Raw genomic sequence first — 26,340 nt, 5'->3', positions numbered from 1 at the left:
TATGATTCTAGAAACAAAACTGAAAAAACTGACAGATGCTAGTTTAGGGATTTACATTTTCCCCCACTAACAGAAAAAAAACATTTTCACTTTTGAAATATATCTAAGTGACAATATATTGCATGTTTCTATTTATGGAATACAAAAAAGGGGTAGTTTAAGTTCTATCAGCAAGAGTTTGAGATGAATGCATTGCTCATGTGTGGAAAAGCCATTAATCCCTAAATGGGCAATTTAATTATCACTAGAAAGTGCCATTACAACCTTTAGCCACCATGTGTTCTCTACATGCCACATATTACAGAAAATCTATTTTAGGAATATTTTTAGAATATTAATATATTGGTATACATAAACTGCATAGGGCTCAGAGGGTGCAAGAACCTCTAAAAATTATCTAAAATAGATACACATGACAAAATTATGATTTCAAAGTCCACTATCTTAGTCCCTTCCAAGGGTAGTGCTGGATCCCATCACAAAGCATAGAATATTCCTTCATCAATGGTATAAAGCTCCCATTTCTAATCTTGTAGGCTCCTGAGATATGAGACATAAAATTGTGATTTTTCATGTCTAGAAAGGTGTTATTGTTGCAAGACCCGGTCCTAAACCCCAGAAAGATAATTGTGTGGGGAGGCAGGAGTGAATTTCACATTTTGGAGAGGAGAAATTTTTAAAAAAATAATTGGTGTTTTGAGCTGCTCAAAGGTTTGGAGATCTAAAATAAATTGTGAGCAGAGATTAGGTGTAGCAGTGAAAGGTGCATGATAAACTATAAAACCATGTGATAAATTTATCACAGATATCTCCATACTTATGTACACACACACGCACAACACACAAAGAGCATTACTTCATCTTACTAAATCAAGGCAGCTTTATAAGAAAATGTCTAAATGTCGAATCTGTGAGCAACTAGATATGCTATTTAAGCAGCTAGCTATTAGCTATTAAGCAGTTAGCTATTTAAGCAGCTATGGGCTCATATGTATAAATGTATGTATTTGAAAGCGTCTTCTGCCATACAATTGATTTATCCTTATTTTGTGGCCTGACAGACTTATAGATGTTGACACATTATGACTCTTCTACAAGTTTTACATTCATTTAACATCTAAACACTTAAACATAATTTTTAACTTGATGGTAAGGTAGCTTTCACTATGTGGAGTTATAGTGTTTATCATCTAGATGAGCACTAAGAAACAAATTTGGTCATCCATCTAAATGAAGTGTTAATTCAATACAAAAATCACCCACCTAAAAAACACTGAATGACCTACAAGCTACACAAGTAAGATTCTGTCTACACTACGAATTCAACTATGTCAGCAGACCAGGTTATATATCAGTTAAACTATCTTCAGTCTTTCAGCATAGATGGGATCAGACGGACAATGGTGTGTCCAAATTGAGCTCTAACATGTTAAAACAACCACGCTGCTTTAAGCATATTGAGGGACAATCATGTAGTAGTATGTGGGTTCCTGCAAAACTCATTTATAGTGTAGATTGGATAGATGGGTTCGCCCAATACAACTAGGTGTCCCTACTGAATGATATCATTCCATTCATTTTTTAAGAAGCTATAGGTTCCAGTAATAGTAAAAAGTCTTAGGGCTGCATTATACGTGCGTGTTTTGCACTGGTGTAACTAAATTGATTTATTTACCCCACTGCAAATCCCTAATGTAGAGGCATTTAAATAAGTTTAAATCATATTTATACCGTATCTATGCATGATTTAGAATGGTTTAAGTGTTTCTACATTAGGGATTTGCACAGGGGGTAAATAAATCAGTGTAGTTCCACCGATGAAAGATTTCTAATATTGACAAGCCTTTGCATAACAGATTATACAGAGTCAAATGGAAACAACTCATGTAATCAAACAGAGAAATAATTAGTTAGTGCCAGTTCAATTAGCTCAAATTTAAAAAATATGTATTCAATTTCTATCAACAGCAATATTAAAAAAATTTAAGAAGAGAGGGAACTTACTAAATGTAATACAAATTAACCTTAAAAGAGTCTTACCTTTATTTGATTTGGATGACTTGTTCTTGTTGGGTTTAAAACAAGAGCTCCTTGATTTATCTTCTCTGTCTTTAATAAATTTTTGTACATCATCCAAAGAAAGCTTTTGCAGAACAACTACAGGCTTAGCGCCTTTATTTAGATCTTCTACTAGCCCAATCTTCTCCACTTTGTCCTTTTGTTCACCCTTAATTTCAGTTTTCCTTGGCTCCTGAGTGACATTGCCATCTTTATCACGCTTGATTTTTGGAATAACAAAATGTTTCAATGCACCAGATCTTCCCCCCAACAAATAACTGGGAAACTCTGCCTTATTGTCAGTGTGTGGTTTATTGCTATCCACTTTACTCTTATTACCATCTGTCCTTCGTTCATCCTTGCTGTTGGGTGATTTAAAACCAGGTTTATCAAGTCTTGATTTACTAGAATCTCCTTTACTTTCCTGTTTAATACGAGGACTGTCTGGTCTTGATTTTTGTTCCCCAGAAGAGAACCTCTCTCTTGACTCACCAGACTCATGTCTATGTTTTCTTTCTAGTTTCTCAGTTTTTGAACTATCAGATTTAATCCCATGTTTGGAGTCATGCTCACTTTTGCTTGAGGATCTCAAATATTCAGGTCTTCTGATCTTGGATGGATCTCCCTTATATCTCTCTGATTCGCCCCTATCCTCAGATTTTTGTTTAAGGCTCTCATGGTCACGCCTTGGAGTCTCAGGAACTGAACGTCCATCTGGTCTTTGTTTTGTTGGATCTGATCTACTTTCAGATTTTACCCTGGAGGGATCAGATTTAATTTCCTGTTTATGTTTAGATATTTCAGGTTTCTTCTCTGAAGATGGTTTACTAGAATCTCTTCTATTATCATGTCTATGTTTTGGTGTTTCGGGCCTACCTTCATTCTTCTGTTTTGGTGTTTCAGGCCTACCTTCATTCTTCTGTTTTGGTGTTTCAGGCCTACCTTCATTCTTCTGTTTTGGAGTTTCGGGCCTTTGTTTTATGTCCTGTTTGCCATTATTTTGTTTGCTTTCATTTTGTTTCACGTCCATCTGTCTATTCTCATTTTGTTTTGTTTCCATCGGTCTGCTCTCATTTTGTTTCACATCCATTGGTCTGCTGTCATGCTTACTTTCATGTTTAGCGTCTATCTGTTTGCTCTCATTGTGTTTACTTTCCATCCATTTGCTTTCATTTTGTTGCACTTCTGTCTGTTTGCTCTCATTTTGTTGAATATCTGTTTTTTGACACTCAGAATCTGACTTTTTCCTAAGGGTCTCAGGATGGTTTTCAGGTTTAAATTTAAGAACGCCAACAGGGTCTTCTTGGGGAATAAAAATAGATCCATCATTACACTGTTTTATTTCTTCAGGCTTTTTGATGGTGTCTGAGTCCTGAGTTACAGTTGCCTGAGAGTCCACTCGTCCTGCTTGCTGAAGATCAATACTAACCATCAATGCTGGCCTTGACCCATTTCCTGCAGAACCTGTCTCCTGAGAAGCTGGTCTATTTCCTCCAGTAGCACCCCCAGCCTCCTGTGGATAAGAATCTTGTTTTCGCTTCTTCAAAGGCTTATCTGCAGATTGAAAGAAAAAAAAAATAATACACATGAAAGGATAAACCTCTAAAAGAAAGATAACCCAAAAAACCTGAAAAACAGTTTTCCTACACAAACAAAAACAGGCAACAAACCTACCCTATGAAAGTAAGTGTGTGTGCATATTCTGTAAACACATTTTCAGTATATTCATGGACTATGGTTAAATGTTAAAAGAACATGGAAGATAACAACATGCAGCATTCATAAATCAGCAAATATAAAGGTTAAAGTGTTCCTCTATAACCAGAAATGCTTTTTATGCATAGTGTAATATATTTTCTACTGCAGGACACAGTTTGATTCAGTGCACGTATATGGTGGTGAAGAAAGCAGAGTTTTGTAGCAAACAAGGCATAGATTCTCTCTGCCCTGTTCACTGTGGTGTTTGGATTGTGTGCAAACAGCTTAAGGGACTAACACTGAACAGTGAGAATAAAAAAAATAAATAAATAAACTACCACTTCTGGAGAAGTACAGTGGGAGAGTTGAGGACTGCACTATAATTCATATACACAAAGGGTCAGTATTATGAATTTCCAAACCTGAATACTTCACTTTGCAAGCTTAATTTTTTTAAATATTATTTTTGAATGAAATATATATATATGATCTAACTTAAATGACTTGATTGGACAATTAAGATGTCAATTTACGGTTTACAATTTACAAAATCAATGTATACTTAGAGTAGAATCCCAATAATTTTGGATTTAAAATAAGCAGCACCTTGTCATGGAGTAGATTATAAGAAGTCTATATAAAAATATTATATAGCATGTATATCATCTATTAAACCTAATTCATTACTATCAGAATTTCCCCACAAGGTATTCTAAATGAACATTCATCTGGTGGGTCCCTGAAACTAAAAACTTTACTTGCACTACAGCCCATACTTTCAGTCATCACAAATCTTTTTGTATTTTGCAAAACAAGACCTGAAATGTAGAGTCTGTTTTGTTTTTGTTTTTTAGCTTTTTAAATACCCAATTCTTTTCTGAATTTTCAGTTCTTTATTGCAAGATGGATTTTCCCAGCTTCACCTCAGTGTCAGAAGGGGAAAAAAACTCCAGAAAAGATAAGAGGAAAAAACATAAAAAGGGTAACCTTCAAACTCTGAGGGTAGGCGGAGCGATGAGATAAAACTCCACAAATTGGTAATCTTCAGAGGGAAAATTACAACCTCTGGAAGATTCTCACCCTGGAGAATAAAAAGCTTGAAGTATCTTCCCTAAAGTTAAAATGAGAGCAAAGTTGTAACAAGCAGCAACACGGTCAATAGCAATAATGTGAACAAGGGATTTTTTCTTCTTCATTTTTGTTCATATCTCTATCTACATATCTATAGAATGAGGACTTGGATGACTCTTAAAAATGCAACATCACATACAACATTCACGACTGCAGAAGTAAACAGCAAGCAGGTATAAAAAAACTCCACAAAAAAATTGGCTAAAACTACAAATAAGGAACATTGGAAAATGTAAACAAAACCTTTTTTTGAAGGTGGGAGCGCTTTACTTTAGAAATAAGTTCTGGAGCAAAATGTTTGGAATAGGATTCCTGTCCAGCAGCTGAAGACAAGCAATAATGCATTGTAAATGTGTGATGAGAAGACCACATAATTGGCTTTGCATATGTCTATGAACACTCTGTATCCGGGCAGGCAGTTGTAATAACCTTGCCTCTGATCAACTGACCCTTTCCCCAGACTTTTAGTTCAGGCCAGCCAGGTAATAGTAATATGAAATGAACTCAGACATCCACTAGACCTTTTGTTAACAGCATTAACCAGCAGATTAAGAAATAAAATAACGGTTGGAATTTCTAATTGCTTTAGACTGCTCCAAGTAAGAATTCCAAAGACATTTTCACATTCAGTGTACAGAGAAGGGCCTCCCTGAGGTGGGCATCAAAGTATGAGAATAATGTAGGGAAGCTGATGGGCTCACTAAGATGGAACTCTGACACCATCCAGAGAAGTCACGAGAGCCTGAAGCTCATTTACTCCACAAGATGAAGTTACTGAGGCTAGGAAAATGAATTTACATGAAAAAAAAAAAATTAAGCTCAAAAGAGCTGAATGGCTCAAAAAGAACTTTTCCTTCAGTTTTGTCAAGATCAGAATAACTTTTTATGACACAGAAGGTTTTATAACAGGAGGCTGAAGAAGTTTCAAGCCCCTACAAACTTGACAAGAAGTTGTAGAGAAAAAGGTCTACCTTCAACTAGGTCATAATAGGCCAAAAGAGCTGTTCAATGTATGTGGGAGGATTTAGTTTAAGTTGGCCTCAAATAAGCAAAGAAGCTGGTCAAGCAGTTTTTGCATGGAAAGGGACTGGCAATCTTCTTTTTAGCCAGTGAAACCTTCACTAATGTTCAGATGCGCTGACATTACATTCCTGCCTGAGTTTCTTAGAGAAGAACAGAGACCACACCTTATTACTCATATCCAAATGTGGCTGATCTAGGACTCTGGCAAAAATGTTTCCCAATTTTTAAATACATTGACTGACCAAGCTCCATTTGGACAGGGTCTGGAACTATTAGGTGGATAGGGAGAGAAAAGGGTACGTATACACTGGAGATTAGGACAGATTAAACAGGAAGAAAGTTATGTGGGAGATGCCAAATAGGAATGGGAACTGGGTTGGAGGAGTAATTTCTGACAGATGTCCTCTGGTTAGGATTTACTGGTTGATGGGGTTTATTGTTTTATATGGTATTTGTAGCCTGCCTGCAGTCCTTATTCATGCACTCTATGGATTACCAATTCAGTGTTGCTGAGAGGTTGCAATAAGGATTAAGATGTTACCATTAGACCTTATTGATGCTTCTTCCCAACCTTCGTCTCTTACATATCTGCCTTCAGCTAGCTGATTTAGTCCTCTAGCTAGTAGGTGTCAAGTAAATTTTTAAAGACATAATCAGTTATTTAAAATTGTGGATGAAACCTGACTGGATTACTCTGTATGCCAATTTGTCTAATTGTCTCCAGATGGATACCTGGGGTCTAGCATAAGCAATGGGAGGGATCAGCAAGCTAAAGTGGTTCTCCTGGTTTTATTAAATCAGGAATGTAGGCAGTCTCTCACACTAAAATTGGATTTATTCAAGCATGTGGTCTTCTTGCTTATAGATCAAAAGAGATAAAGTAGGAGTATTGCTAGGATTCTCTTCTGTACCTCACATTTTTTGAAGGTGACTAAGGAGGACACATAGGAAAGAATCAGTTGCTAATTATTTTGGGTGATTGCGGATGGCTTTTCTGTATTGTTTCATAGCTGCTCTAAAAAACACAGGAATAAACCACGTAGATTGGGGCTCATGCCTACAGCTGGTCATGTTATAAATTCTGTTTTTGAGATGGGATGATAGAATGGGGATGGTGAGGCCTACACCTTTTGTCACGTTCAGACTTCCTTCATCTTGAGGAGACAATAATAGGGAGTCTGTGAAAGGACATAAGAGAGTTCAACATTGCTGCGGAGTCAGACAAATGTAGTTTTCGCAGCATAGTTTTGAATGGATTGGAGGGTCCATTATTGTTGAAGATCTGCTTAGACTATCAACTCTTTGGTGCAGGAACGGTGTATTTCAGGTTGTGGTGAGTCAGTTCTAGCATAATTTAGTATCCATTTAGTCCAGTCTTCCCCAGCTGTTTTTAGTGTGGGTTTAGGCTTGAATATGGCACAGAAATGGCTCTTAAATTCATCCACCATTCTTTTGTTCCTGAGAAGAGCAGAAGCTTGATTTAGATGATCATCCATCCAAGACTCCATAATGCTACCCCACCTATTAATACTACTAGGAGAGGCAGTGAGATGGCCTGAGTACTTGCTTTCCAAGTACATGGCTACGACTGGGTGACAGCTAACTGCGTGAAACTAGTCTGGATCAGAGTGATGTTGGTTAGCTGGAAAAAAGACCAAAAGAAATAGTAGAGATGATATCTTCACAATTTCTCTTTCTCCAGGTTCACCATCTAGGAATTTTGTTAGCTCTCTTGCATACATCCAGATAGCAGCAATGAAAACGTCTGCATTTTCATCTTTGCTTTGTAAGGAAGTTTAAACCTTTCCTATCAGATATGGATTTTGTCACCCTCTATCCATGTCTGTCATCTCCAAATTGGGAGTGGACCTAAGTACCCAAGAAACATCTATCTGTCCACAAACATGATCTCTTAACAGCCATCTCCCACTGGAATTATGAAACTATAACACAAGGGGGCCTACCTCTCACCTCCCCAAGCAGCAGCAATGTGAGAAGCTGGAAGTAGCAGCAGCCACTGCCAAAATTAAGTGACTTAGTAATATAATATAATATAATATAATATAATTATAATATAATTATAATATAATATAATATAATATAATATAAGATATACCTATCTCATAGAACTGGAAGGGACCTCGAAAGGTCATCGAGTCCAGCCCCCTGCCTTCACTAGCAGGACCAAGTACTGATTTTTGCCCCAGATCCCTAAGTGGCCCCCTCAAGGATTGAACTCACAACCCTGGGTTTAGCAGGCCAATGCTCAAACCACTGAGCTATCCCTCTCCCCAAAGTACTATTTAAGACCGTTACCCAGTGCTAAGGATGCTGCCCAAATTATAAAATTTATAGAGACAAAACACATTCAGAGTCCTGTTTCTTCTCCAACAAGCTTTTGTCTGTCATTTATCACTGTCTACGTCCAAACAAACAAACAAAAATCAGCACAATCTGACAATAATGAAGCAAAAATTAGTGTACTGTAAGTCAAGTACATCCCTTAGGTTTTGAGATTTGAGCTTCTCCTACCCAATAACACCTGCTGGATGAAAGACTCTCTCACTAACACAGAGAGGTGGTGGTGGTGAAATCAGACCTACTTGTGAATTTTTTTCTTGAAACCTTTATGCCTGACAGTCAAAAAATAGGAATCCCCTTTTCCCCTTGAAAGGAGACAGGGAAGGTCTTATGGAGCCATGCCTGGCCTTACAAACTGCCACTAGCACCATCTTCCAGAATGATAGCTTCCAAATTTGAAAAAATATTAATTATATAAACTTTATTTTTTAATTAAAATTACTTCAAAAGAATTCATCTGCAAGAAACTTATGGCCTTTTTTATAATAATACTCAATTTTCTCAGTCACACTGTTATGGTTATACTGAAAATTCTCTTAGTGAGGATCCTGCTGTTACATACGGAGGGTCTAAGATTTAAAAAAAAAAAAAATTGCAGGTAGGATCAATAACCTTCTTAGCTTCCTATTGTCAAATACTCAGGATTGCAGAGAGACAAGCTCACCTATCTATACAGTAACTGGAGTTCGTAGAGATGTTTTGTCCTTATGGGTGCTCCACTTCTGGTGTGCGCACGCAGTTGTGTGATTTCAATCAAAGATTTTTGTCAGCATTCCCTATAGATAAGGCCCTACTAAATTCACAGTCCATTTTGGTCAAAAATTAGTCATAGGATTTTAAAAAGTGTAAGTTTCATGATTTCAGATATTTAAATCTGAAATTTCACGATGTTGTAACTGTAGGGAGTCATGGGGAGGTCACAAGGTTATTGTAGGGGGTCATGGTATTGCCACTCTTACTTCTGCACTGCTGCAGGCAGTGGGCAGTCAGAGAGTGGCAGCTGCTGCTGGGAGCCCAGTTCTGAAGGCAGCGCCGCCGCCAGCAGCAACACAGAAGTAAGGATGGTACAGTATGGTATTGCCACCCTTACTTCTGCATTGCTGCCTACAGAGCGGGGTCCTCAGCAAGCAGTCACCACCCTCTGGTGGCCGCAGTGCAGACGTAAGGGTGACAATACCATAACCCCCCAACAAATAACATTACGCCCCCCCCCAACCCCACCCCACAACCTCCTTCTGGGTTGGGACCCCCAGTTTGAGAATGCTGCTCTCCCCCATGAAATCTGTATAGTATAGGGGGAAAGTACACAAAAGACCAGATTTCATGGTCTGTGATGTATTTTTCCCTGGACGTGAATTTGGTAGGGCCCTAACCAGGGATCTGTGCCTTCATCTTACATACTGTGAGTGTATAATAGGGAAGGATGGACCTACTGCTGCTCCAGTTGCTTCTCAACTATGAAGTCCAGGGGGGAAGGATGCAGGTAGTGGAACACCCATAGAGACAAAACATCTCTACAAGTAACCTCCTCCTCCAAGTTATTGTCCCGATGGGAGCTCTACTTCAGGTGACTCAAAAGCCATCCATGAACTATGGAACGGCATTCTGAGGAGGCAGATTCAGTACAGTCTGGAGACTCGTCTGCAGTCTCTGGAAACACGCATGATAGTATAGTGCTGGGAAAATATGCACAAACAACTGTCTGCAATGAGTATGGCTGTAGAGATGCATTGTGCCCTAATAGAATGGGCATTCATCCTACGTAGGGAGATGCACTCCAGACGCTTTGTAACATTCTAAAATGCATCCTGAAGCTCATTTCAATAAGCTTTAGGTGGAAATCTGGCATCCCTTCATTCTCTCTGTGGTGCTGTGTAAAATCCAACATATTGGGACATTCATGACCCTCAAACCAAAGGATAAAAATGGCTGCTTGGAAAAAGTCACCAACAGAAGTAACACAGATGACGGCCCCTTTTTGTGGAATCTGGAGCTCTTCCTATGTGGTTCCAACTGGTCTTTGGGGGGTTTGACACTTGACTGGGCAAGACCATTGGGCTATCTCCAACTTGCTATATTTCTCTTCATTGTAGGGATGTAGATGCCAAGAGATTGCAGGGTCCCCCTAGAGTTCTTCAGTGAATGAAGGGATTTGTCTGTTGTATCACTGAAGAGCTTGGGCTCTTTAAAAGGAAGATCCTCCACTGTATTTTGGACCTCTGTGAGGAGACCAGAGGATTGCAGACACAGCTTGATGCATGACTACAGCAATTGCAAAGAACAGTTTGTGTCAGATGCATGGAGAGAAGCCTGTAGAGAAGCTTTGGCAATCATCTGGAGAGCCTGAAATGGTTTCTTCTGGTCTTGAGGCAAATAATCAATGTGAGTATTTGCTGTAATTGATAAAGTCACGCTTTTGCCATCAAAGCATGATAGATGACAACCCTGAATTGTGGACTGGCCAAAGAGTAACTCTTAAGGCCAAAAAAGTCCAAGCATTTAAGTTCTGTATCATGAGAGGTTGATCTGGATCAATGCTGTCCATTTCTCTTATTAACAGCCTTGACTACCAGAGAGAGATGATTGCTTTCTATAAGTGCATAGGAAGGATAAATACCAGGGAGGGATAGGAGTTATTTAAGTTAAGGACTTAACAGTTGTTACCACAAGAACAAATGGATATAAAGTGGCCAACAAGAAGTATAGGATTGAAATTAGATGAAGGTTTCTAACCATCAGAGGAGTGAAACTATGAAAGCTAGCTAGCACACGCTGTGACAACCCATCACTAGCCATAGATGGTTGAGAAGGAACTTGAGCAATGGTGGGTCTGTCCCTCCCTGACAAAAAAAATCTCTTATCCAAAGTGCACAGGTGTGTGTGCACACACCTGTAGTGGAGCACCCATAGGGACAATAAATCAAAGAAGATCATGCCTTCTTAAGTCACTACTCTGGAGATCCATGAAAACACAAAAAAATTTGAAGGAATTCAAAAACATCCTTCATCTTAGAAGACGTTGACTTTAGGCATCTTTTTTAACTTTGGTGTTCAAATTTCAGCCACTTAGATCCATAGATTTTTTTATTATTATTATTTTTGCTGTGATGGCAGTAGCATATCTGGTACTTAACTAGCATATCACATAGACTAATATTTCCCTTTCCTAGATCCAAGTTCTAATGCAGAACAAGACCTTGTCTAAGTTTGAGTGGTGGTTACAGATTCATTATAAATCAAATGAGAGCCAGGACCTGTGGAACCAATCAACTGCAGTCAGTCTCTGTGACCTGCTTCCCTTGCGATTTTAACTGCCTTTGCAACCAGTGGAGTAGGTGGGAAGGCACAGAGGTGTCCTTTGGATATCTTAGAGGTATGACGTCCAACTTTTCGACTTCCAGAATTTTTTTCTTTTCAGGCATTCCTCCATTTTCTGTACTGTTACTGTACAAACAAATCCAACAACAGCTCCATGAACTGGCTTATGACAGTCTGAAGAACAGCTTGATCCAGCTACATTCTCCTGGGCATGCATCTTTCCAGCTGAGCAAAGGAAGGATGTGATGTTCTCTTTCTATAAAGTGCCGTGAGGGAAAGGGAAAGTTTTGTTCTCAAGACATCATCAACATCATTTCTAGCCTCTTGTGAAATTACATAGGCTATGGTGGTGGTATTTTCAGTGAGGATCAGCACATGATCAGGAGAGGATGTTGGAAATGAAGGAAGGCTAATCTGATGGCTCAGATTTCCAGTCAATTAAGGCTCCTTTCTAATCCTTGAACCAATACTGCTAGAGCCACTACAGAGTTCAGACACACCCTTCATTCTTGGAAACTACTGTTTGTTCAATCTTTGAGGGTATGCCCACAAGCAAAGAGACATTATAACTGGAACCAGCATGTATATCTGCATCTACTTGTTTGCCAGGTTTGCAAGACAGCAGTGCCAGATGAACGGTGTCCACAAAGGAAACCAGCATAACAGGACCTGCGGTAAGTATGGTGGCTGGATGAGTGGTGACTGGGTCATTTAAACAATCTTCTCTAGTCTCGCCTTCAAAATGAACACTTTGACCAGGGCAGTATCCAGGACTGTAGGTCATCAAGTCTCCAAGGTTATTGCAGCTGGCTCCTTACCATATTTAAAAGGAAGCCATGTTCCTAAAGATATGATACAGTTGCCATGACTTCTTACATGACTTTAGGCAGAGAGGAATCAAATGGTTAGACATGTATGTTCTGTTCTCCAAGAATATCATGTTGACAAGGGTCTTTTGTAAATACCTGTGGAAAGGTAGAGACCAAAGAAGAGAAAATGGTATTGTTACTGCCCTTCATTTTAGCAGAATTGTGGGTACAATCAATGGTTCTGCTGTATTAATATGTTAAGATAGGCCTCTTTACGAATATCGTTAAGATGTCATGAAGTCACCTTAGTTACATCATCCTTTCATCTCCTTTCTCTATTTTGACTTTCTTGTGGATTTATTCAAAGACTTCAGGTCCATGATGTCTTGAGTGTCTCCATTCCTCTTCAGCATCTCAAAGGAGATTGATTCCATACCACTGATTCCTGGCTGGAAATGAGTTAAAGGCTGTAGAACAGAGCTAAACTTTTAAATATTTTAGAGTGTGTGTGTAAAATTAGTTTAGCGTAGAACATCAAAAAGCCTTATGTTTCTAAAAGATTACTTGAATAAGCTTCCAAAGTCTCTGCAATAAGCAGATACCTAAGCTCTGCCATAAGTTCAAGTCTGAAAGCAGAGGACTTTAGAAACTTGTGTTGAGGGGTGACTGCTAATTCCTGGAGCCAAAAAACCCAATCTCCTTCTAGTCACACAGGGAAAAGGAACACCCCATAAAGAGGGATGTCAGGAGAAAACATTGAGTCTAAGTAGTTCCTCAGCTGATCTGCCTTAGCCTTAGGCTGAAGGAGGCTTAAGAGCAATTTTACTGAATTCAGGAAGTTGAACAGCTTATTTTTGGAAGTGTGTTTGTAACAGGATGGTAATGTGGTTAGTGTAATTAGGAGCTGAAAGCTCACACAAGGCATTATAATTTTTCTTCTCCTGATCCATGTAACTCTCTGCTCCTGTCAAGCTGACTAACGTGCCTCTGTATTGTTGGGGCAATTTACATTAGTACACTACAAAATTGCATGACTAAAACTATGGAAGAATGGCAGCTAAGCTTCAACACCATTCAGACACTGTAGTTCCCTACTAAATCTTTCTCATTTTAACAGTTTAATGTGTAACCTACTTTAACCTCTCCCAAGAAATAGATTTTCATAATGAAAATGTTGAAAATCTAACACAAATACTTAGAATAGTAAGAAAATCTGAAAAAAAAAATGAACACAGAAAAATGTAAAAAACTGGTAATATCCTTAGTGAAAAAAATAATGACCATTTATTCAAGTACTACTTTTGTGAGAGACTGATTTACAATTTGGTTTATATCCACCAGCTTATGTAAGTGGCAAACTCTTAAATATTTATTGCCAAATTGTTTTATGCTCCCCAGCATTCCTCTGATAGTTTACTGATTTTATTCTGACACCATCATACCTTGGATTCGAAATTACTTTAACTAATTGCAATGACATTTATGCAGCCTGATAATGAGCAAAGCCTCTGTCATGTTATGTTAATTAATATCAAAGTAGATTCAGCCACCAGTTAAACTACAAAAGCAGTATGTTCATCTTAACTTGCAACAACTTTTTTTAGCTCCAACTCTATATCTTCACTTTCTCTGTTACACAAGAACAAATTATTCGTTGGACAATTCCTTTTGTCATAAATCCTATTCTCCCATCCTTTCAATAGGTACAGTGGTAGTCCTATTATTAGGCCATAGTCTCAATAAAGCAATTTTATTTTATACCTTAAAATACTACTTTACTACTATCCTCAGAGACAGATTCGCACTTCAACAAACTTCTACTTGGAAGAGTCTAGCCTACACTGCCATTAGAGGTCTACACTTAAAAAAAAAAAAAAAAAACAACATTCAGAAGTATTTTAACATGTTTTCTTTGCTTAGTTTGTTATTTCACTTTCTTTAAAATGAAAAATTCAAGCAATTTTTACAGATGGACTGTAACATCTAATTTCAGTGACGCTTCTGAAAGTGTCTACACATACTAAACTGAAATGCCTTTTTTCTTCATTATTACAGTCACATCTATGTTAAGCATCTCCCTATCGCCTATAAAAATAGGACACTAGGAGACTTTTTTCATTACCAATGCTACGTAAGGACACTAGCTCCACCTAGTGTAGTGTACAGTGATACAAAATGCAGACTACATAAAGTTTACCTTTCACACATGCAAAATACATACAGCATCCTATTTTGTCTCATTTTCTTTTTTTGTAGGAACACTACATTTTTTCTATAGATCTCCAAGTTGTCCTCCTCCCACATTAAGTATTCACAAATGCCTCATTTCAACTTCTTCCTTGTATCTGTGACTCTATTTTTATATAGGATAAGTATACAAATGACAAAACAACTCATGTCTTTTTTTTTTTAAGGAAAACCAAGAATGATCTTAAGCTTCTATTGTTCATTTTGTACACCAGTAATACATTGCCTGTAGCTACACATTTTGTTATGAAATTTATAGGCAATATTAAATTACACACAATGCCTCAGGCAACATCAGTAATTAATTCTTATTGCTTTCTGTGGTTTTTTTTTAAACGTAAAAGTTACATTACAAAAAGATTACTTACCAATAACTGTAGTTTTGAGTGTATTGCTCCTGCATATCCACACTCTTGGGATGTATGTGTCTGCTGCTTTCAGCTTGGAACCATCTAGAAAAGAAGTGCCCACAAGGGACATGCAAGTGCCCCCTCACAGATCGAAACACGGGAAGCAAATTTATAAAAGGGTCCGAGTAGCCGTTTCTTGCATTAGTTTGAAGAATCCATACAAGGATACCAAAGAAGTGGGGAGAATGGATCTTCAGAGGCAATGTACTGGAAAAATGCAGTTACTGGTAGGTAATCTTTTTCTCCTTTAAGAATTGCCTCTGTAGATCCCTAGTTTTAGGGAATTAAGCGCAGTAGCCTCTCAGGAGAAGAGCTGAGACTTAAGTGACAGTTGCATGACTGCTCTAGATTCATCAATTTGGGAGAGAACAGTACTCTGTACAGCTACAACTGTAACTCCTGGTAATATTCTATGACAGACACATTACATAAAAATGATTTTGAACCTGCCTGGGATCCAAAAGAATGAGTGTTCAATCCTACAAATACAGAGCCTCTAACTAAAATTATAGCAAATCTGAATGCAAGACTAATGCATTTTGAAACTCTAAATAGAAATGGATTCCCCTTTTGGATTTTTCACTAAAAGCTATATATTAACTAGATGACTTCGAGATGGGTTTTCTTCCTTCCTCTTTCTAAACAGTAGTGTAAGGCCTATTAATATTATGAATATGTTATCTACTTCCCACAGTAACATATGTGGTCTAAGGAAAAACATTAACTAGTTGAGGTAAAAATAGGGGGTGATACGTTTAACCCCTGTAAGAAGGTCAGCCATTAAAACCTCCAGTTCATTCTCCTTGATGAGGTTATAGCATTCAGAAAGGCAGTTTTCAAGTTTAAAAGGTGCCTCTATTAATGTTGTAAGTATTAAGTTTAAATCTCAAGATATAATAATAGGCTCTTCAACTATTTGTTAGTGAGTATTTTAAAAAGTATAATATGATGCAAGATTAAAACTTTGAACAGTAGGATCATATGCAAAAATAATGTACATAAGCATCCTAACAGTGGCAAGAGACAAACCAGATTTTTTTCAAATGAGACAGTCAAAAGTCTAAGGAACTGGTGTTGATAAAGGTCCAAATTGTTATCTAACCCAAAGAAAATCTCTTCTGCTTCAAAAAACATTCCTTGTTGGAAATTTTCTAAATTGTAACTTTCCTGCACTTTCTTCTGGATCTGCATCCTTTCCACACAGAGTCACATGTCACTTAGGGCACAAATGTGTTCACCATCCCTGTCTATCATGCTGTTTGCCAAAAATACTACCTTGATGTGTTTCTATAACTGAACTCTTTTACAAGGATAGATTGCTGGCCTATTGCTCAACCTCCATCCTGAAGGACTAATAGACTGCTTTTGGACTGCTGGTGCCCGCCCTTTGACCTGTCCGGCTTGGGTGGTGCTGTCAGGAGTTAAAACTCCTGCTGGCAGAGTGCTCAGGGACATTGGAGCATAAACTTTCCCTCCATCTCAAGGTGTAGTCCCCAGGGAAGGCTGGACTTCCTTAGAACACTCAATGTCAGAATTTTACAAAGTACACTGAACAGACTAAGATCAGAATGAAGAATGTGGCTGTGCTTCCAAGAGAAAATTCAAAAACAGTTAAGAAGAACAGAAGCATCAAGAAATACAGAAAGTCTGAAAACTTAAATTGATGAGCCCAAGTAGGAGCTATGAAAAATAGGTACATCCTTGTAATTTCTAATTTTCCTGACTATGATCAGAAGTAGAAACAGGGAGTCTTGTCTACCATCCAAAATAAAGAGGCCTATTAGCATATACAGGTCTACCCGTGCACTTGACTTGGGTCAGGTCACCTCATGATAATTCTGGTCTCAAAGAGATGCAAAGATTATCCCATTTCCTACAAAATCCTTTAGGAATCACTCATGTTGCTATTTATGTCTTCTACTGACACCTGAGACTTGATAAACAGAAGCTGGATTAATCTGATGAGCCACCATTGCCATCTTTTCAGAGAATATATGTCCTAAAACAGATGTTTGATGAAGATGTTGAGGCCACTGTGACATTTATCTGGACAGGCTGTCTCACTCCATAACGTAGGCTCATACCATTTATCATAATCTTCACCAGTTTTTTTCTAATACAGGCAAGTTGTTCACAATACTGATCAATTCAGAGAATGATTCCCTAAGTGGAAGAGGAGGAGGAGATGATGACTTGTTATTCCCAAGAGCAGGCAAAGAAAAAAATTACAGGTTTTCCCAAAATCCTCAGTACCTTTTGGTCATGATGGAAAAGGTCATGTAAATGAAGGTCCAAATGACCATAAGGACAAAATAATTAAATGGATCCCAGAAGAGCTTTTTGGTGTGGGGCAGTGTATCAGCTTGATGCTTCCGACTCACATCTGATGAAGCTAAGATCAACCATGTCAGTTCTTGGAGCAGCAACCTGTGACCTGATATCTCCCCTTTTCTTCTTTATTCCAGAAAGATTTGGCACAGCCCAGAGAAAGAGGCATCTGCTTAGTACGCTGCTCCAGTACCATCATCAAAGTTGAGGTCTCCACTCAACTTGAAGCAGCTTTGTTCTGAGGAAGCTAAATACAGAGGTATTGGAATTGAGGCACTCAGTGAGGACGGCACCATAATCTCCAAAGTCTACATATCCCCATCCCTCATATGTACCAACCAATCTCAAGAATCATAGCATTTCTTCTAAAGAGCATCATTCATGCTAGTTCTGAAAAGAATCCCTAGGAGAGTTCCTCCTCTTCTCCAGAAAGATTCAACACCCACGGAAAGAAAATGTTCATATGCACCAAAAGCCTTGAAGTTTAGACTATGGCTGTGAGAATCCTTAAGTGTGCATCTCTGAGAAAGTACAGTGCTGTAGAGACATCATAACCCCAAAGGATCCCATAGCTGAGGAAGCCTTGGGAAAGACCACCAAGCTTTCAATGGTTCCTGTGGGTGATCATATAAAAGAAGCCTTTGATAGTTCTAGAACCAGCAGGCTGAGATCAGAAGGTACTCTTCAAGGACTAAGCACCAAATACACTTTTGCTCATGTTCCTTATCCTGAGACATAAGCCATAAAACTCAGAGCAGTCTCTGGGGAATGACCCACTCAAGAACAGGAAACACTGGATGTATCTGTCCGTAGTGAACATCTTGGCTTTGCAGTATGGGCACCAATTAAAGCCTGTGCACTTGTTCTTGTCAGCCATACAAAACCAGGAGGAGAGAACTAGAGCCAAGAACTAGCCAGAAAAACCTAGGACAACCAACTGCACTGACAAAGTCAGGTCGCACCACCTTAGGGATGGAACACTCAAGTTTTTACACACAATGGCAGAAAAGTTACGTAAAGAACAAACCTACAGTTTTCTTAAAAACTAAGTATACACAAAAAATTACAGTGCAGAGAGACAGGAGCACTAAGATGGTTCAGTACCCACAATGAGCCACAATGAAGTACTAACAGACTGTTTTGGTCTATGAATCCCCTTTTACAATCTTGCTCTGAATATTTGAGTGCTGCAGAAGGGTGGTTATGCAACCCCAAAAGACACTGCTTTTCTAGATGGTTCTCAGTTAAAGGCCTTGGAGAACATCCCAAGAGCTGGGATCTACAGAGATAATTCTTGAAGAAACAAAGGGTTAGGAAATAAAATGAAAGCACTTAAATCAAGTTAAATTATTAGTAGAAGAAGTGTAGCAGCTTAGCTATTCAGAAAAGCATTTCCTTCAATCAAAAGTATATTAAAATCAGATTAAGAGGTGATACCTTTGAAGAGAGCACAGATTTTTCTCCATATACTGATTATCTGCAATGATGCATAATGTAACGTGACAAGACTCAAATTTATCACCAAATATAAGATTTTTATTAATTCCAGTTATAAATATTAAATTGGTGGATCAGCCACAACAACATTTAGGTTAGAAACATGTTTTGACTTATTTAACAACATTTTTGGTCTAAATAAGGGAAAAACTTGTGCTCTCTCTGGATGGGTGATTAAGTCTGCATTTGTTAATACCCACATTTGGTGCCAACTACAATAGAGCCCAATCCAGATGTTGCTTCATACATGTCCAGTTGCAACTGCAGTATCAAGTCAGAAGTTGCCCTGTTTAACTTCAGCAAGGCTTTTCTCTGACAAATTAGCATCAGACTTAAGAAGATTTTCTCTCAGAAGTTAAACCACAGATAGTATACAGGCTGCCTTTAAACAAAACTAAGGTTTACCCATTCTCATTTAACATGCCTTTTTCACGTCTCTCTCACACACACACCCACACACACACACACACACACACACACCTTGTTTTCAATTTCTAGAGGTGGGGTTTTATTCCGCTTTTATAACTTTATAACAAATGGCCTTCAAACTGGTTAACACGATCAGAAATGTAAAATAGCACCAAGAAAGGATCATCCTGAAAAGGCATCTATGAAGGGCAGGCTTTAGATATAGATATTTAAATAAAGAGGGAAAGGGAAAACTCCAAAGGTTAGTCTAGCCTCTATGGCGTAGAGCAGTGGGTCTCAGCCAGGGGTCTGGGGACCCTGAGGGTCCGCGAAGCATGGCCAGGGTTAGACTCTCTGAGGCCCAGGGCAGAAAGCCAAAGCCCCTCTATATGGGGCTGAAGCTCAGGGCCCTGAGCCCCGTCACCCAGGGCTGAAGATTAAGCCTGAGCAATGTAGCTTCCCCAGGCAATGCTTGCTACCCCATAACACCGGCCCTAGCTTTTATATGCAGAAAACCAGTTGATGTGGCACAGGTGGGCCATGGAGTTTTTATAGTATGTGGGGGAAGGAAGGCCTCAGAAAGAAAAAGGTTGAGAACCTCTGGCATAGAGAACACAAGTCTGATAAGTAGGTACTGTATATAGTAGTTCACTGGAATATGTAATTTACAGATAAACAATGGTGTTCAGTTGATCAAAAACTAAGGCAACGTAGAAGTATATATTATCCAATCATACCATTCCCTTTAAAAAAAAAGATGTACAATTATGAACCAATATATCTTTCATGTTAGATATGACTGGTGATAAAAATAGAAGTGGTGTAGGAATTCTATTGTAATTTTAAAAAAAGACGTTTTTAATGTATAGTCAGTAAACTTGTGCACAAGGGAAGTGTCTCATCAACTAATTGATCCGTTATTTAATATCTATTAGAAACTGTGATTCCATACATCAATATAATTGTATGGTATTGTCAGAATTCAAGTAACATCACAAGCAATGTCCTCTCTATCCTGATCTAATGTCATGGCTCAAAATTAGAGCAGTTTATGAATAATTTAACTTTTATTTCTTATAAACCCAAATTTAAAAACCTAACAACTTCACTCTCCAGATTTTAAGGAATGCCAGCAAAGTAATACCAGATATTACACACATGAAAGGTCACAGTTCATCTTGGACAACAAAGATGATGGCAGTATAAGAACCTATACAGAACAGAATAGAACTATGTGATGATGGGAAATAATAGGATATATACACAATCCTTTTACCTTTATCTTGGACTTCTTTTGAAAATCGCTCCCTTTCAATAGCTGATTCACGTTCTATCCGCTCAATTTCAGCCAATGCATCCAACTCTACTTCATCATATGGCGTTATAGTTCCTTGTTGCGAAACCTGCTGCTGTGTCTGTACCACAGGAGTTTGAGGTTGTTTTGCAGCAACTGAAGTGTTCTGTTGTAAAACAGGCACTTGTTGTGCCTGAAGGAATGCTGTCTGTTCATGCTGAGGCAAACACTGAGCAGCATTTAGTGGGCGATTAACATCCTGTGGAGTAATGGGTGTTTTAGAAGTCTGTCCTGGGTACTGCACATTAAAAGGAATATCACCCTCTGACACATTACTGTTTTCCAAACCAGAAAGCATATCGTCCTGCTGGTCCATATCTGAAGATCTTACACGAGAGAGTCTTAACGTAAGTTTAGTGGAGTCCTTGGAAGGAGAACTAATGATATCATACATTGCAGCTTTTTCAGTCTGGTCTTTTTCATCCTTGCCTAACTTCATTTTCTTTTGTTTCTTTTGCTTTCTTTCTGGAGAATCTAACAATATGTCTGGGGGTACATCTCTAGGTGATGAATAAGGTGGAGGCTGAGATTGTACGATTAAAGGTGGTCTTGATCCTAGAATAATAATTCAGAAAAACTGAACAGTTATGGTGTTTCACAGTTTATATAAAAACACACTAAATATACCCTAAATTATTTATAATGTGTATTTCTACAAATATTTGTGCTTACAAAGAGTAAGTGTATAAATAAGATGCATGATGAAGAACATCCTAAGGCCCGATGTAATACAGTTAGTTGCAGCAAAGGATGACCATATTTTCTAGCAACTTATTTTAGCAATCCACATCTAGTGGATAAAGCACCATTCTAGTGAAGATAGCCAGAACTTTTCCCACAGTGCTTATAAGTTCAGGCCAGGATATTAACTATTAAAGATTTAGGTTAATGAAAAGGTAACCTGGTCTATGGGAAAAGGAAGGGTTGAAGGCTCCATAGAGTCTTGTGGGGTCCAGTGATGAAAACTTAATGATGAGCTATAGACAGACAATAGTCACTATATTTATGCATTTCCAAATGCAATAAAATGAAATCTGAACACATCCATAGGTCACAGAAGGCTCCCTACTTAAAAATGTTCTTGGAAAGATGAAGTCAGGAAGCATTTCAAAAGCAAAATAAAAATGGCCTTCCTTTACTCTTTATCCCGGAGTATGTCTATTTCTTTTGCAACTTTCCTACTTTAGGGGAGTTCTTAGTCAATTTACCTAGAGGCAATGCTTCTGTCCACAAGTGACTGAGGATATTGTTTCTGCCATTACCTCCAACTTATTTATTTTTCTTTCTAAAATGCATTCATCCCAAGTTTTGAGCAAATTTACATGTATTTTACAAACAGGAACTTTAAAAAAAGTGGATAATGTTCACATACACACCTCCTGAATTCTTCTCAAATTTAAAAAACCTCTTTTCATCTTCAAGCTCCCTTAATTCTCTGTTCCACAAAAAGCCTACGAGAATAGATAAACTTTGCAATGGTCAACAATTTGAGCTCTGTTGGTCCAGTGTGGGAGTGACGGTGTAGAGAAGTGAAGGGCACAAAGGGTCCCTTGCTAAAAAATACCCTGCCATCAAGCCTCCTCCAGTTTAAACATGGGGGCTGTTAGCTTAAGCTTTTCTAATGATACCATGATAGCACTTGAGGAGAGGGGCAGTAGCTAAGGTAGTTACAATTCAAACCACTTAGACATTTATCCGTTAACACTTTGAACTGCATTCAAATGAATTGGAAGACAGACTGCAATTGTAATATGATCTATGCAAGAGACACCACTAAGTAAGCATGAAGCCTTATTCTGCAGATGAAGTTTCTGATTGATTTTTTCTAAGTAGCTCCAAGGACAGCACATTGCAATACATGGATCTAACAATGACAAAATTAGGTACAACTGTGGCATGGTCCACATTCAAATTAAAAGCTCTCTCCACAAATGTCCTCTTTTCCTTTGTCCAGGCTCTTGTGCCTTGCTTTTTCTCCAATTCATCCTGATAGGTGTTCTACAACCTCTTTACACTAAACATGGCATAAACTGGATTTTTTACACCCGAATCCCTTTTTTCCCTTTCCTCATCGTGACTGTCAGTTACACTATCCTCCCTCCCACTAAAGCCTGCAACCATGAAATTATCTTTGATTCCCTTTCTCCTCACATCCAGACTCTCAAAATCTTGCAGCTATTCAATCCAGCATTTCTCAAATCAGCTCCCATCTTCATCCCCCAGGCCAAAATCCTGGCTTCTGCCAAGGCTGTCTCTCACTCTGCCTTCCATCACTGACTTCAATTCCTGTGATATATAACTTGAGATCCTTTTGACCTCAAGCATAAATATTCCAGAACCTACAAGATTAGTTTACTACAGCATATAGGAGAAAATCTATTACCTGATTATTTCCTTTCTGGTAATGACCCTCTCCACCACAGGACATAATGACTGTATTTCTCTTTTGGCAAGTACCAGATGTTTCACAAAACTTGTCCAAGGAGCTTACATGCTTGCCTCCATTCCCCACACACTTCTATTCTCGATCTATTCTCCTTCTGAAGCTGTACTGGAACACTCAATTCTTATTCTTAACAATTATACCTTATTCAATGACATTAAAAGCCTGATTCTCCATTGCCTTTCACCTTATGTAAAGTATTTATACTAGTGCAAAGTGAGTGTAAAACAGTACCATTCTGTGCTTACTTTGCTCTGGGGCATGACTTCTACATAAGGTATAGGGCAATAGAGAATCAGGCTCTCTCTATTTAAGAGTAGCCTGAAGAGGCCAAAGGATCTCAGATGAGGTGGACTGGGTTGTGAGATTATTCCAAGAAAAATAATCAGTTGATTTTTTTCCATTCTGGATTCTCACTTCTCCACCACATTTGGGATCTAGCAAGCAGTAAGAAAAAATTAATAGAGAGGGAGAAGAAAGAATAAAAACAAGAGTTTCCCCTTCCCTCCTGAACGGACCGATTCTACTAAGATACAATTTACCAGCTCTTCTCACAAGCAGCATATGCCATGCTCTTTTGCATGTTGAGGCGTCAAGCAAAATGATCTCCTGTTATGTTAGGAAGCATATATATTTACCTTTGGAATAACTCTGAAGCATGATGAGCAACCTGGTCCTTAGGGAAAATATAATAAGGCTCATGCCATAAGAGCAAAGATTTCTGGAGACATTTCTTGATTGTGATGAGGAAGAATATTTTCATAGCAAGGAAATACAGGGAATTAGATATCATCTGCTTGAATGGATAGGTGAAGATTCCAAGTAGGGAGGATAGGTTTGGTTTACATAAGAGTGCTGCGATAATAAACTTTGATACTATGGGGTGATCTACTAGAGATTTGGATGAGCCTGATTTTATAACAGTCTTTAGTGCTGAGACACAAGAAGCAATGGTGGTGGTGGTCTTTTGGTCCAAATGCAGGCTATTCTATAAGACATTCAGCAAATGGGAAAACCTGACTTCCTCCAGTTGATCTTTCTTAGTACCAATAGGATAATTTTGTCCAAACTCTTGTGTAGGTTGAGAGGGTGCAAGGCTTATGTGAGGCCCTCCATTACTTTGGAAGGGGTATCCAACCTTATTTAGGACTTGCTGCTCAATAAACAAAATCAGACTCGAGTAATCTGGGATGTGATGCAGAAGCAGGTCCTAAAATAGGACATCCTGCCTGTTGGGGAGAATAAAAGGAAGCCTGTGCAATATCTCCAAAACATTTGAGTCCCACACCCTTCTTGGCCAGTCAGGGGTAAGGATGACAGCTATAGCATCCTTCCTATACCTTCTTAATCATTCTTCCTAGTAGCAAAAAAAAAAAAAAAAAAAAAAAAAAAGGAAGAGGGTGAGAATAGTTTTAGAGATGCTAATTTGGCAATCTGTGAGCCAGACCATCTTTTCCCAGTGATCTTCATTCTACTTTCCTTGCCTTGTCTCTTGCATTACAACTGAATATGAACATATCCCATTAAGGTGTGTCTCAGTTAAGGCTCAGGTCGAACTGAGCTAAGCCCCTCTAAATATCAGCTTGAATACATGCAGGTTCAGGAACCATTATTAGCTGTCTCTCTCTGATGGCTTAGCCAGGCAGGTTTTGTGTTCAGCAACCCTTTTGGGTCGATGACCCTAGCAGAGGTTAGATGAGCTTATGCCCAGGAAACAATCTACTTCATTTTGGCATTTCAATTAAATTTCTTGTTCCTACCACTTGATGATATATTTGTACCATGGTTGTCACATTTTCTAACTGTACCACAGTGTATTCCTTTCTCAGATTATCCTGGAAGAGCCACCCTGATCATGCTCATCTCTAAGCAGCGGATGCTCTGGAGTCTGACCTTTCATCATATTCTCTTTGTTATGATGCCCTGGGGTCTGATCCCACACCCTGAAAGGCATCACCGATTTAGGATTCAGATTGCAGAGGGGGGAATCCTACCATCAGTCAGCTTCCTTTTTCAGAGGAAACAGAGGGAATGGATCACTCTGGATGGTACCTTCACCTTCCACTGCATCTCCTACTGGGAACAGTTTCTAGCCCTCAAGTAGAAACCTTTAAGCACTCACACATGCCATTTGGCCAATAGAGTAATCCCTATGCATGGAGCCCATCAGACCTATGACCTACAGGTAAAGATGGACACACTGTGGCACACTGGACATCGGTACCAGAAAGCTGTCAAAACTTTGCTGCATTGGAAGGACTCTCATTCTGTGTGTCTATCTTAACTCATGGTGAAGTGATCGACAACGGTTCAGGGATTCTCTTCTTTAAGTATATCAGCCTAGAGTCTGGACAGGGTACTCTGAGTTGCTTACTGAGGGTATGTCTGCACAAGGGGTAAAAACCCCATCTAGTCCAGGTCAGCTGACTCAGGCTCATAAGGCTCAGGTTCTGGGCCCAAAAAACTGCTGTGTAGACATTCTGTGAGGGTGGAGGGTTCCAGAGCTGGGCTCCAGTCTGAGACCAAACGTCTACACAACAATTTTTAGCCCCACAGCCCAAGCCCTGTGAGCCAGAGTCAGCTGACCTGGGCCAGCTGCATCTATGCCATATAGCTATCCCTAAGAATCACACAATCATAGAAAAGTAGTGCTAAATGGACCCCTGAGAGGTCACCTAGTCCATCCCCTCATGTTGAAACAGGATCAGGTGTACCTAGACCATCCCTGACAGGTGTTTGTCTAATCTGCTCTTAAAAATCTCCAGTGATAGGGATTCCACAACTTCCTTTGGTAAGCTACCCCAGTACTTAACTAACCTTATAGTTCGGAACTTTTTCCTAATATCTATCCTAAATCTGCTGCTGCTTCTTGTCCTACATTCAGAGGATATGGACAACTGATCACTGTCCTCTTTATTACAGCCCTTAACATATTTAAAGAGTTATCAGGTCCTCCGCTCAGTCTTCTTTGCTCAACACTAAACATGCTCAACTTTTTTAACCCTTTGCTCATAGGTCTGATTTTCTAAAATTTCCAGCATTTTTGAGGCTCTCCTCTGGACTCTCTCCAATTCGTCCATATCTTTCCTAAAGTGTGACACCCAGAATTGGACAAAGGACTCCAGCTGAGGCCTTACCAGTGCCAAACAGAGTGGAACAATCACCTCCCATGCTTTACTCAGGATATTCCTGTTAATACAGAATGATATTAGCCTTTTCTGCAGAGGTGGCTACCACTATTCTTTTCTTCTCTGA

General features: G+C 38.9%; 1 protein-coding gene across 5 annotated transcripts in view; it reads right to left on the bottom strand.

The window, feature by feature from the left end:
• NIPBL (NIPBL cohesin loading factor) overlaps window positions 1-26,340 on the bottom strand; it is a 287,142-nt gene that overhangs the window by 111,384 nt on the left and 149,418 nt on the right. For 4 of the 5 annotated variants that reach the window (XM_034774774.1, XM_034774771.1, XM_034774772.1 and 1 more), the window contains 2 exons: window positions 20,565-21,197; window positions 2,041-3,612 (listed from right to left, as the gene is read on the bottom strand). In XM_034774774.1, the coding sequence (XP_034630665.1) occupies window positions 2,041-3,612; window positions 20,565-21,197 (2,205 nt within the window). The remainder of the gene's footprint in view (window positions 1-2,040; window positions 3,613-20,564; window positions 21,198-26,340) is intronic. The other variant, XM_034774775.1, reaches the window with a different exon arrangement.

Source organism: Trachemys scripta, chromosome 6 (genome assembly GCF_013100865.1).
Source record: "Trachemys scripta elegans isolate TJP31775 chromosome 6, CAS_Tse_1.0, whole genome shotgun sequence".
Classification (NCBI taxonomy): Eukaryota; Metazoa; Chordata; order Testudines; family Emydidae; genus Trachemys; species Trachemys scripta.
The sequence above is the reverse complement of the archived record's forward strand: the minus strand, read 5'-3'. Positions and strand labels throughout refer to the sequence as shown.